At 35.0% G+C, this 11,805-nt stretch overlaps 2 protein-coding genes across 3 annotated transcripts; one reads left to right on the forward strand and one right to left on the reverse strand.

The window, feature by feature from the left end:
* The first annotated feature begins 312 nt into the window (after positions 1-312).
* On the forward strand, positions 313-5,670 carry LOC110917325 (peroxisomal membrane protein PEX14). Of its 2 annotated transcripts, none has more exons than XM_022161898.2 (13): positions 313-420; positions 550-609; positions 1,514-1,749; positions 1,879-1,927; positions 2,069-2,253; positions 2,343-2,535; positions 2,624-2,713; positions 3,425-3,471; positions 3,578-3,623; positions 3,709-3,782; positions 3,878-3,922; positions 4,809-4,877; positions 4,996-5,670. In XM_022161898.2, exons 2-13 carry the CDS (start codon positions 564-566, stop codon positions 5,527-5,529), a joined length of 1,614 nt encoding a protein of 537 aa, XP_022017590.1. In that variant the 5' UTR covers positions 313-420; positions 550-563; the 3' UTR covers positions 5,530-5,670. The 2 variants fall into 2 exon arrangements, with proteins under 2 accessions (XP_022017590.1, XP_022017592.1); XM_022161900.2 differs by having other exon boundaries at positions 345-420; positions 542-609.
* Positions 5,671-6,332: 662 nt separating this feature from the next.
* LOC110917394 (probable inactive poly [ADP-ribose] polymerase SRO5) lies at positions 6,333-9,595 on the reverse strand. The gene is made up of 6 exons (XM_022161962.2): positions 9,475-9,595; positions 8,746-9,285; positions 7,143-7,384; positions 6,884-7,026; positions 6,712-6,807; positions 6,333-6,553 (listed from the first exon to the last, which is right to left on the reverse strand). Exons 2-6 carry the CDS (start codon positions 9,273-9,275, stop codon positions 6,530-6,532), a joined length of 1,035 nt encoding a protein of 344 aa, XP_022017654.1. The 5' UTR covers positions 9,276-9,285; positions 9,475-9,595; the 3' UTR covers positions 6,333-6,529.
* Positions 9,596-11,805: the final 2,210 nt, after the last annotated feature.

An 11,805-nucleotide genomic window follows, 5' to 3' on the forward strand; every position in this document is an offset into this window, starting at 1 on the left:
ACGTGGTTTGTCAAAAATCACTATTTCAGTCCATCAGTTTAAAAATTGTCAAAACAGTCCATGTGGTTTCGCTTTCGTAACTATTATAATCCACCTACACTAACATCATCCAACCAGTTATTATGTTAGTCTATTTAAAATGGCCATAATACCCCTGTTATTAGAACTACAAAATAAATAAAGAGTTAATTACGCTTTCGCCCCTAAGGTTTGTTGAAAGTAACTATTCTTTTTTCCAGTAAACCACAACCCAGAAAATGCGAGGACTAAATCTACAAATCAACAAAAACTTCAAGGACCATAACATAACAAAACACGAAATTGATAAACAAATACTTGTAGTTTGGTGGACATGGTGTTTGTCTTCGGGATGAGCACACCACATCGCTTCTCATCCTTTCGGTGACGTCATACTTTTCGGTAACCTTTCAATTCTTCTTAATTAATCTCTACAATTCGCACTATAAATAACAACAACCTTTATATTTATCGGTTTATAATTTATCGCTTTTTAATTTTGCTTTTCAATTAACTTTTCTGGTTTTGCAGTGTGAACTGTGAAGATGTCAACTCCACCAAACCCTAACGATGAAAATCCCCAAAATCCAGGTCTAATTCTATACATATAACTCTGTATTAAGCTTAATTTATTGATGTATAAGTTTAATTAAGTTGATTTACTAGATTTAATTTAGATTAGGTGAAATTAAATCGAGTTTTAATTTGATTTATTTTTTCAGTATTTTTGGTTGTTATGAATTCGTATTTTGTAGTTTATATCTGTGAATTGATGTAATATTTGAGCAATAAATAGATTTCAGGAGTTGAAATTGATAATTTGATATAGTTGTTATTAACTTATTATTATAAGTTAATTAGTAATATAACATAGTGATATGTAAAAGTATGAGGGTACAGTGCAGTAGCTTTAACGGAACGATTTGGACGGATGAGTTGACTGATTTAGAGAGAATTAGTGAAATCATTATAGGTAAATCAGCTGTTTAGATAGATAAATTAGTAAGGAAGTGAGCTTGCTTAAAAATTGGAATTAAGTGGATTTTGTTCTCGATTTTTTCTATTATGTTTAGAGATTGTTGAAGTTTGACCTCGGGTCCAAGTTTTCATGAAGGTGATATTTAATACAAGTTTATGGGGCTGTGGGGTGTCGTTCACCATTTATGATCGTCGCTTGTTGTTTTCTACTTCGAGTGTTGTTGATTTATATAGCATTACAACTTTCTGTTGCCGCAGCTGTTAATCTTGCACTACTTTTAACCTATTTTATGTTGTTAATGGCTCTCGATTGCCTATACATCATGTCTGTAGGTTTGCTATGATAGTTTGATATATTATTACCTGGTGCTTGTATATTATGCAAAGAAGAACAGCTGCTTTGTGTACTTGTATTGTTTTCCTTTGACTTGTAGTCTGTGCTACTCAAATCTTTCTTTTTTCCTTATAAATAATTATCTTTTTATTGATAAACTTACATAATGAGTTATAACTGCAGTTCCTGAGGCTGTAAAACCAGTGACCAATGAACAACAAGATGCTGACAATGGGGCTGCCAAAGACGCATCAATATTTGTCAACAAAGAACCAATACGAGAGGACCAAGTGCAGAATGCTGTAAAGTTTCTTTCACATCCAAAAGTTAAGGGATCCCCTGTTATGTATAGACGATCTTTTCTCGAGAGAAAGGGCCTTACAAAGGAGGAAATAGATGAAGCATTTCGTCGTGTTCCAGTAAGAGTGTTTCTTTTTTTTTTCTGCAGTTCCCTTGTTTCGATTGAGTATTTGTTAGCATAACATGGTACCTAATATGCAATTACAGGACTATTAATAATATTGTTTCGTATCTGATGCCAATTGCAGGATGAATCCCCTAGTGTTTCAACTACTCAAACTGCTGTTGCAAATCAAGGTGATTTTTTTTAGAACAGTCAGTAGTTTGACAAGTAATATTACTCGCGCATCTTGTTTATAGAAAGTTATACAACTATAGTCAACATCGTAATTTTCTTCGTTATTAATCTGAATATCTTCCCTATGAATGTGATAATAGGTGGCCAGCCACAGCCTGCATCAAATATTCAACCACAAGCACCAACTCAATCTGTGCAACCGGCACCAGCCGCTCCTGGTTCCAAATTGGGGACTTTGACTGCATCACGGTTCCATTGGTCACATGCTTTACTTGCTGTAGGAGTTCTTGCTATTTCAGGAGCAGGAACAGCTGTAGTTTTCAAGGTAAAAATAATAATCAACTGCTTCATTAAAAAAATCGTATTTTTTCTCGTCTATTTAGGCTTTTATTGAAATCATGTTTTTGGTTTCAGAATGCTGTTGTCCCTAGATTGAAATCTTGGATCCGTAAAGTTGTAAATGAAGATGTAGAAGACGATGCTGCAAATAAAACAGACAAAAAACCGACATTGGCTGAAGAAGCTGCTGCTGCAGCAAAAGCTGCGGCGGCAGCAGCGTCTGATGTGGCACGTGCTAGCCAGGAGATGTTGGCGTCAAAAACTGAAGGTATCTTTCTTTTTTTTCAGTTTGATTTCTTTTATTTATATTTTTATCATTTTATAGGAATGCTATTGTTTGTATTTGATGAAATCAGAGAAGAAATTCTATGGGGAACTTTTGAGTCAATTGGATGTGCAAGTACAGGAAATGAAGTCGATGAGTAATTCAATAAGAAAGTTAGAAGGTACATAAGATGTTGCTTTTTTTTTTCTCATATGGAAATGGTTTTCCTAACATAATATAAAATATGCATATCATACTATATCTTAATTGCAACTTCTGAACATCAGTATTATCTAGGGCTGCAATCAAACCAAACGTTCAACAAATAGTTCGTGAACCTTTCGGCGGGACGTTCGTTCGTTTAGTTAAATGAACGAACATGAAAAGAGGCCAAAAGAGGCCGCATTCGTTCGTTTGTTTTTGTTTGTGAACGTTCGGTAACATGTTTGATTGTGTTCGATCGTTCATTAGTGTTTTTAATTTTTATATTTTATTCAAATACTTCAAAATTCCAACAAAATAGAATATTTAATAAGTGTCGGTGTATTGTATTATATTTTCTGTTCATGAACGCTTGATGATGTTCGTTTGTTTCCATTTGTGTTCATGAACGTTAGTTTGTTTTCATTTGTTTCCATCTGTGTTCATGAACACTAGCTTGTGTTCATTTGTGTTCATCAACGTTTGTCGCCAAAAATTAACGAACGAGCACGAACATAAAATCTCGTTCGGTAAGTGTTCATGAACAGTTCGTAAACACGTATATTTCTTAACAAACGAACACGAACAAGGTCAGCCCTAGTATTATAGATGAGTTGATAGTATATTTATTATGTCTGATTTGTATAGGAACTTATTTTATGCTTCTTTCTATCATCTCGGTCCATTTCAGGTCAAAGCAACATTCAGGCGCGAGAAGTTCAAGTCACAAGCTCAAGGGTGAGTTAGAATGTTAGATATAAGAATATCTCGGTTCTTTTACGACCAAGTAAAGTCATAAGTCAATTTTCTATATCTTAATTTAATCGTGTTTTCAATATGGCAGCCGCCTTCTTATACAAATGGCAGGGCAGACTACGACTCACGTTCAGGTTCAAATACAAATTACGCATTTATTTATTATGTTTTAGGTGTTTAATACATTGGTAGCATAACGGTTACTATTTTTGTGAACAGCAAGATCCTTGTCACCGCCACCTGCATCTGTAGAACCCTCTGCTAATCCACCTCACCCAAAATCTTATATGGAGGTCACCTTTTGTATTTCAGCTGTCTAAGTAGATCATTTTTGTTTAATGGCATATTGACTAGAGTTTTGACCTTTCGCTTTCGCTTTTGTTTGCAGATAATGTCTATGATTCAAAGAGGCGAGAGGCCTCCCAACATCCGAGTAATTAGACATCTTCTTCTCTTTCTCTCTCTCTCTCTCTCTCTCTCTCTATATATATATATATATATATATATATATATATATATATAGGGGTAGGTTAACGTACAATGTTCCTTGACGTACGGGCGTACAATATGAAATTACACACGTTATAAAACTCAAAACCCTAATCACGCATGTTGAAAAAACATAATCACACATGGTTATGAAACATGCATGATTAAGGTTTTGAGTTTTATAACGTACGTAATTTTATATCGTACGCTTGTATGTTAAGAAATATTGTATTTTACACTTTCACTATATAGTTTTAAAGAAGTAAAAAAAATCACATAACTTTTAAAAATCACATTACAACAACAACAACCATACCCAATATAATCCCACCTATAGCGAAGCTATTGATAGGGTCTGGGGAGGGTAGGATGTAGGCAAGCCTAACCTCTATCCCAGGAAAGCAACATGAGGCTGCTTCCAGTGAGACCCCCAGCCCCAAAAGCCATAACCAAGACATAAGCTACTAGAAAAACATATATAAGCACACAACTACTAAAAAAGGTGGAAAGAAAAATAATAAAAATAAACACACAAATAAATAAGTATTTGTTAGTAAAACTACGGCACTGGGAATAGGTGAAAACTTATAAAAAGCTATATCACATCTCATAGAAACTGAAAAGTTAAACCCATAAGACAAGAAGCTAAACCAAAAACCAGGCCAAACTCCTAAAAGTCCTTAACCTTAACCTTTTAAAAATCACAGTTAAAAAACAATAATGGTTCAATTAAGAACCACTTTGAGCTGTGAGAACTCCTACTTCCCGCACGAGTTTTGCCACCATTTTTTGGCTGTTTGTGGAGACTTATATGTGCACAATTGTTTCAGGAAATTGATGATCGGCCACCAAACCCTGACCAACCTGTATCAAATCCTCGCTTAGCACCGAAACCTAAGGTTCAACTTCTACATTCTACATACTTTGCTATATTTTTATAAAGAAACATGTTTTGCACACGTATTTTCGGCCATTTTATCTATTTTCACTAAAACAACTTTTGGTTTTACTGACTAGCCTTGGGAAGCGGTGCAGTCACAGGGCAGCTCGACCTATCCTCCTGAAAACAGCAACGGGCTTAACTACTATGGTCAAGATAACGGGTCTGGGTCTGCATCAGGCGCATCCGTGTACCAGCCCAACGGGGAAGGTTCAGCACCTTGGTGGCAACAAAAGAATGTTCGAATCACTGAAATGGATGCTGAGGAGAGCAAGACAGGCTATCCTGGTGGGACCAGTGAGCGACCTGTTCAACGACCTTCATGGACCCCACCTCAACCACCTCCTGTAGCTATGGCGGAAGCAGCAGCCGCCATCAGGCAACCAAAAAAATCACCTTTTGAGAAGGAACAACATTTGACCGACGAGCAGTTCCTGTCTCGTTCGGCGTCTGAGGCGACCGATGAATTACAGAGGATTACGAAAATATCTGAATCTGGCGGTGTGGCGGCAGATGGTGGTGGGGTGGCAGATGGGGGTGGTGCAGGGAGTTCAGTTGTGACGAACACAAATGAGATACAAAGAGAGGAAGGTTCTTATTATGAGGTTTGAGCACCCCACCAATCCTAATTTGAAGGTTAAAATTAATATTAGTATTGCTAAATTAAATATAAAGAAGTGAATTTATGTATTGTATACTCTTGGATGCACACAGAGCCTTTTGAAATAATGTTATTGCTTGTTTTCGACACATTTTACCTTTAAATATCTTGGTTTAAGAAAGAGAGAATGCAACTAAAAAGGTGGTTTTGTTTTTGGGGCATAAAAGAAGTGTAAGCAATAACCTCCGACACAGCGACATGTACGAGGAAGAATCGAGTATACATAAGCAAAAGTATAAATTACAAAAATGGTTCTTGTGGTTTGTTCAAAATCTTGGATTTAGTTCGTAAAGTTTTTTTCCGTTGGATTCAGTCCCCATGGTTGACGTTTTTTTCTCAGTTCTAGTCCAAATGATTAACGATTTTCATTGAATTAGCGTGTTGCTAGGAATCGATTTGCATAAATTAGCCCACAAGAGATGTTCAATATATATGTTGTTGAAGGTTTCATTGCTCTGTTTTGCATTTGTAATCATGTTCGATATCTATGTCAAGTAAGGCGACGTAAGTTTACATCTTCAACACCCAAGTATACGTCATTATATGTATAAAAATATTAACTGTGTAATGATTTGTATCATCCGAAAACAGATGTTTAGCGACATACTATCGTCGGGATGAAGAGTAACTTTTTTTTATAAGATTTCTCAAGTGAATTTGATGTAATGCTGACTTAAAAACTGGCTATTCTATACACCTAAAGTTCTCAATGAAATAACAATAACCATTCTCAGGATTGTATACACTCTAAAAAAGTTGCCAAAATCCGTTCATATATACTTTGTAATTCTTTGAATTGTAGATGGTACATACGTCAAGTGTCGATGTATATTGTAATCTTAACACAATCTACAACTCTCCCTTTCGCTTCATTCTCATCTGCAAACTCTCCAGGGCACAACGCTCATTACTTGCGTCCATACCGCTTATTATATGTAACCACATTTTTCTTAACCAAGTCGATTAGATCGCCTCTGCAAAATCAGACACAAAGAACATGAGCGTCATCTTTCAAATTTATGATTGGATTCGTATCCCAGATTTGGAAAACATGTGTTCTATTGAATCCAATACGCAAATTTCTTGATCATGCTTTTAAGTTTCAACAACAAAATCTAACTATAACGAGTACCTGCTGCGTGAAATCTTTTAGAACCATCAGCAACAGCCTATCCCCGGTCACTTCTCTGATTCCTCGTATCATTTCACGTCTAGAGATCTTATGTTCCTGTTATAGTAAAGTGTTAAAATCAAGAAACTGAATCCAACATACAAAAAATAAACTACTGCTTGTCAACACGTACAATGTAACTGCGACGAAACTGTGTGATTTCCTTAATGGCTTTAGGGGCCAGGATCTTGGAAAGTGCTGCAATCAAATCCGGAATCGGAATCCAAGGGGATACGGGTTTCTCATGTCGAACTGGAACTCCATCTGATTTAGGCCCTGTGTCATATTTACTTATTTAGTTGTGTATATAATCAAGCAAGTGGAAACATATTTACTGAAATGAAGAAATTCAATGCTAGAATGAGTCAATGAGATTTATTGAAATGACTTACTGTTGATGCTGCTTAGTGTCTTGAAGCTTATGACGAATTCGGGTAAGATATGTGTGTTCATCTGACTACTCCACACAACAAACTTCTTGGGTGACTGCAAGTCATCAACACCTGACTGGAAATCATCAGAACTCGGATAACACTGCGTAGAACCACGGCTCACAAGCTCGGATTTGCCCAATAACACACGGCAAAGCAAAATGTGTTTGATTCCATCTTCATCAGCAGTTGCAGACTCCACACTGTTAATTTTAACCAAATCAAAAAAAAATGTTAAACTTAAACCTAAGGGTGTAAGCGAGCCAAGCCAAAGCTCGAATCAAGCTAAGCTCGTTTAGACGACCTTGAGCCCGAGCTTCACTTATTGAGCTCGAGTAGCCTAAACGATCCTAGTGTCTAGATAAATTTATCTAATATATCAACTATAAATTTTATATAGTAACTATTATATATAGAATTATTCTAAAGGAGAAGGATCTATGCACAACACTATATATTGCGAGAACATGTAGAATAAAATGAAGCATTCATTTTTATCAATCTTAAGAACTAAAAACATGTTGTAATTATAATATTTGTTGTTTCTCACCTTAGAATTCGAAAAAAATATGAGCAACTTTCGCGAATTTTATAACCTACACACATGTAGGTTAAATTACCTACACAAGTGTAACCTATGTGTAGGTAAAAATAAAAATGTAAAAAAACTTATTTGATGTTCTTTTATCTATATAGTATTATTAGTATACATATATGAATGTAGAAAACATAAAATTGAAAATATATCTACAATTAATCAAAATATATAAGTGATTTAGAGTTGTTCATTTTGTTCTCACAATAATTTAAATTTAGTGTTTTGTAATGATCCTCATCCTTGTTCTAAAAATAACCAAATAATAAGTATTATGTTATACAAAATTTTATAACTATATATACAAACAAAATTAATTTTAATAAATAAATCAATAAATAGTAAACCAACCGAACCAAGCTTGAAAATTACACATCATCTTTTAGAAATAGAGCTGAGCCGAGTTTGAGCTAGAGCTCAAGTTAAACGGGTCGAACCCGAGCTTGAAAACCACGAGCTGAGCTCGATCTTAAAAATAGAGCTCAAAACAAGCAGAGCTCAAACTTAAACAATAAGCACACACTCGGCTCGTGTAAGTTAAACCAATGTATTCATACTAGACTTGAAACATAAATTAAGATGAAACTACCTAGTGTTTATATAATTTTATTTAATAGATCGAATATTTATTTTACATAATAACTATTATATATAAAATTATCATAATTAGAACAAAATAATAAATACCATGTTATAACTTATACATAATTTTATAACTATATAAAAATAAATAAATACTAAACGAACCGAACTAAGCTTGATCCTTTAAGAAATAGAACTCAAAACAAGCTAAAAGTTAAACGAGTCGAACACGAGCTTGAAAACTAACTACACATGATCTAAGCTAGATCTTTAAAAAATAGAGCTGGAAACGAGCCGAGCTCGAACTCAAATAATCACGCACTCGACTCGTAAGTTAAGCCAATGTAATGATAGTAAACAGAAGACATGAATTAAGATCAAAACTACCTTTCAAGAGGAGAATGATCAGCAGAGAGAACAACTCCATGACCAAAACCAGCATTCTTCCGAACATTATCAAACCCAAATCCATAAACAACAATCTTATGAATCTCATCCTTTGAACCACCAAACCAAGCATACTTCACATTCGCATCCCCGCCATTCTTCTTCTCCACAGATTTCGTATAAATCTGAAAGCTACTCAACCTAGCTTGAGCAATCTCACTAGCATTAAACATATTCCGATGAACATACTCAACTCGAACATCAACCCCGACGTAACTCAATCTAGCAACAAATTTCTTCTCAATAATCTCAACCAATTTGTCACTCTCATCCAACCGAACCAATCCGATTCGATCAACAACTCCAGTTCCAGAAACTACACTCTCGCAATCAGAAACTGTTGAAGAATCACTTTCACTTTCATCATCTGAACTATCTCCTCCTCCTCCTATCACCGGAATGCTGACGTCATCTTCACTTCCGAAACTCGACAAAATTTGTTCGTCGGCATCCGGAGACACTCGCGGCATTGTTTAAACACTGAACAAAGCAGAATTTATGGTTCCGAATTAAGAGAAAACTGAATAAACAAGAATATATGCAAACTAAACGAAAATTCTGAAACAGCTAGAGAAATTCATGAGGGAAGAAACTTGAATTTACTTGAGCAACAAGATATTTAAAATAGAAATTACGATTCAAAATCAACTATGAACAACTGAACAAAACCTAGAGTGAGAAGATTCTGGAACCATAAGTGTGAAGAAACGTGAATTTACTTGAAGAACAAGACATCTTAAAAATGTGTGTATAAATGCGTATAGAAGTATACAGGCACGCGAATAATAATAAATAAATTTATATGAATGCATATGGATATATATGTACGTTTCAGACACACAGAGAGAGAAAACTGATGGCGACGGCCAACGGTTTTTATAGCGCATTGGATCGGTTACAATAAAGGAAACCTCTCCCCCACGGAATGTGTGTTAATAGAGTGGAATTACGAAAATAGGCTTTGGGTTTCTTGGGCAGGTGGACATGTGCAATAGGTCGGTATTTTTGGGAGAAGGTGGTTTCGCGTGACTTACTATTTTGAGAAAATACTTTTTCTTTTTTTTTTTTGAAAATTGACTTTCAATAAACCACCAAACAAAGGCCAACTATTACCACGGAAATAGCAAGCCCGAAATCCACAATAAAAAAAAATTACATCAAATCAAAACAATACCACCATTCCCAATCGACTACTTCTCCTTTAAACCTCTGTTTATACCACAAAAACCCCAATGTCTTGATGTCCGCGATCATCTCCACTACATTCAGTTCCTTACTCGAAAAACATTTTCATTCCTCGCCCTCCACATCCGCCAACACGCAATTATAATAATCCCATGAAACACCATCTTCTTATTCCCCGACATGGCACAATGTTCGTGCATTTCCACCAAGTCATTAACAAGAAACACAAACATCCCTAGAATCCTGCACCATCTAGATATCCCGTTCCAAATTCCCGCTGAAATGCGACAACCTGTAAGAATATGCTCAACCGTTTCATCATTGCTCTCACACCACACACATAAATTATTATCCACCGTGATATTTCGTCTCATCAGGGCCATCTTAGTGGGAAAACGATCCAGAAAAGCTCGCCACATGAAGATGTTACACTTCATAGGAACCCATTTACTCCAACTAAAACCAAAACGAACGTCACTGGTCTCCGTTCCCCGCAACCATTTTTTGACCGCTACGACAGTGAAGCCAAGCATCTTGAGGATCTCCTATTCGAACCTGTTGTAATAATACCTCCAAGTGATGTTTATTGTTTACCACCTCCACAGTAGTAGGTGACCGACTCCATTCCCATGAAAAAACTCGAGTAGTCCCCTGTAAAGTCAGTCGTCCTGAGACAAGAACTCGTTGTTTCCTTTCTAGAGTGAATAAGTTCGGGAATAAATACTTAACCGTCTCTTCTTCTCGGATCTAAGAATATTTTTCACCGGGTTCTTTTTGATAGATTCTCACTATTTTTTTCCAAATCATACGAGGTTTTCATTATTTTTTTTTCAAATCGAGAACCCCCAAAACACCCCTAAATCCGCCCCTGCTTGTTCTTTTCTTTTTAGAAAAATATTAAAGAGTAAAATCCTAATATCTTCCATGAGTTTATGTTACTAACATGTTCCATGATTTTATATTACTTTTGCTACTTACATCTAAAAATATATTTTTTTTTATTTGATCATGAGGTTTCATTTTTATTGTTATTTCAATCCAAATGATCAACTAAGTTAAAATGTATCGTTAACTCTCATAGACGATTTTTAGCAATTCTCAAACCTCAATGACGATTTTGGCACTTTCCATTTATACTTTTGTTTTTAATTTTATAAATTTTACTTTTATCTTAAAATAATTTATTTTTTTCTAAAAAAATATGGAATGCAACATACGTATATTTGAACATTTTTGTAAAAAAAAACAAAAAAGCGCTGAGTAGTTTTTCAAAAAAAAAATGTTAAAAATTCCATGTTAAAAATGTAACATACAGATTTTGAACATTTTTTTTTAAAAAAGGTCAGCCCTTTTACATTTTCTTATAAAAATGTTCAAATATATGTATGTTACATTCTCTCATTTTTTTAGAAAAAAATAAAAATGTTACATAGGATTTTCATGATTTTTTCAATTCAAGTGAGTTTTCTTCTTACCTTCACATATATATATATATTTACACACTTATTTTTTATTTTCTTTTTAACCTTTAAATAAAAGATAATAATAGATTAATGATGTTTGGTACAACGGGAGAGATGGGTGGTACTGATGTTTAGTATGAGGGTCGACGAGATCTTTATGAGACACAAGTGCCGAGATAGGGGGGCTGTGGTGGTGGTGTTGATGGAGGTGGAGGTGGAGAAAAGAGAATTATAGAAGACAAAGAGTGTGTATGGTGTGTGATACGCACAAAATGCAACATATAAATTATATCAATTGTGGCATAAAACTAACCTTTTTTAGTACTAATGTTGGAAAAAGTGTGTTTTTGTC

Source organism: Helianthus annuus, chromosome 16 (assembly GCF_002127325.2).
Source record: "Helianthus annuus cultivar XRQ/B chromosome 16, HanXRQr2.0-SUNRISE, whole genome shotgun sequence".
NCBI classification, from domain to species: domain Eukaryota; kingdom Viridiplantae; phylum Streptophyta; class Magnoliopsida; order Asterales; family Asteraceae; genus Helianthus; species Helianthus annuus.

What these genes read in the sequence shown, in the direction of transcription:
- LOC110917325 (XM_022161898.2), top strand. Translation starts at nt 564, where the DNA reads ATGTCAACTCCACCAAACCCTAACGATGAAAATCCCCAAAATCCAG. An exon ending in TTCAAGTCACAAGCTCAAGG is followed by an intron (nt 3,472 to 3,577) that starts GTGAGTTAGAAT and finishes TCAATATGGCAG; the next exon opens with CCGCCTTCTTATACAAATGG. An exon ending in AGACTACGACTCACGTTCAG is followed by an intron (nt 3,624 to 3,708) that starts GTTCAAATACAA and finishes TTTTGTGAACAG; the next exon opens with CAAGATCCTTGTCACCGCCA.
- LOC110917394 (XM_022161962.2), bottom strand. Translation starts at nt 9,275, where the DNA reads ATGCCGCGAGTGTCTCCGGATGCCGACGAACAAATTTTGTCGAGTTTC. An exon ending in GACACTAAGCAGCATCAACA is followed by an intron (nt 7,027 to 7,142) that starts GTAAGTCATTTC and finishes AATATGACACAG; the next exon opens with GGCCTAAATCAGATGGAGTT. An exon ending in AGTTTCGTCGCAGTTACATT is followed by an intron (nt 6,808 to 6,883) that starts GTACGTGTTGAC and finishes TTACTATAACAG; the next exon opens with GAACATAAGATCTCTAGACG.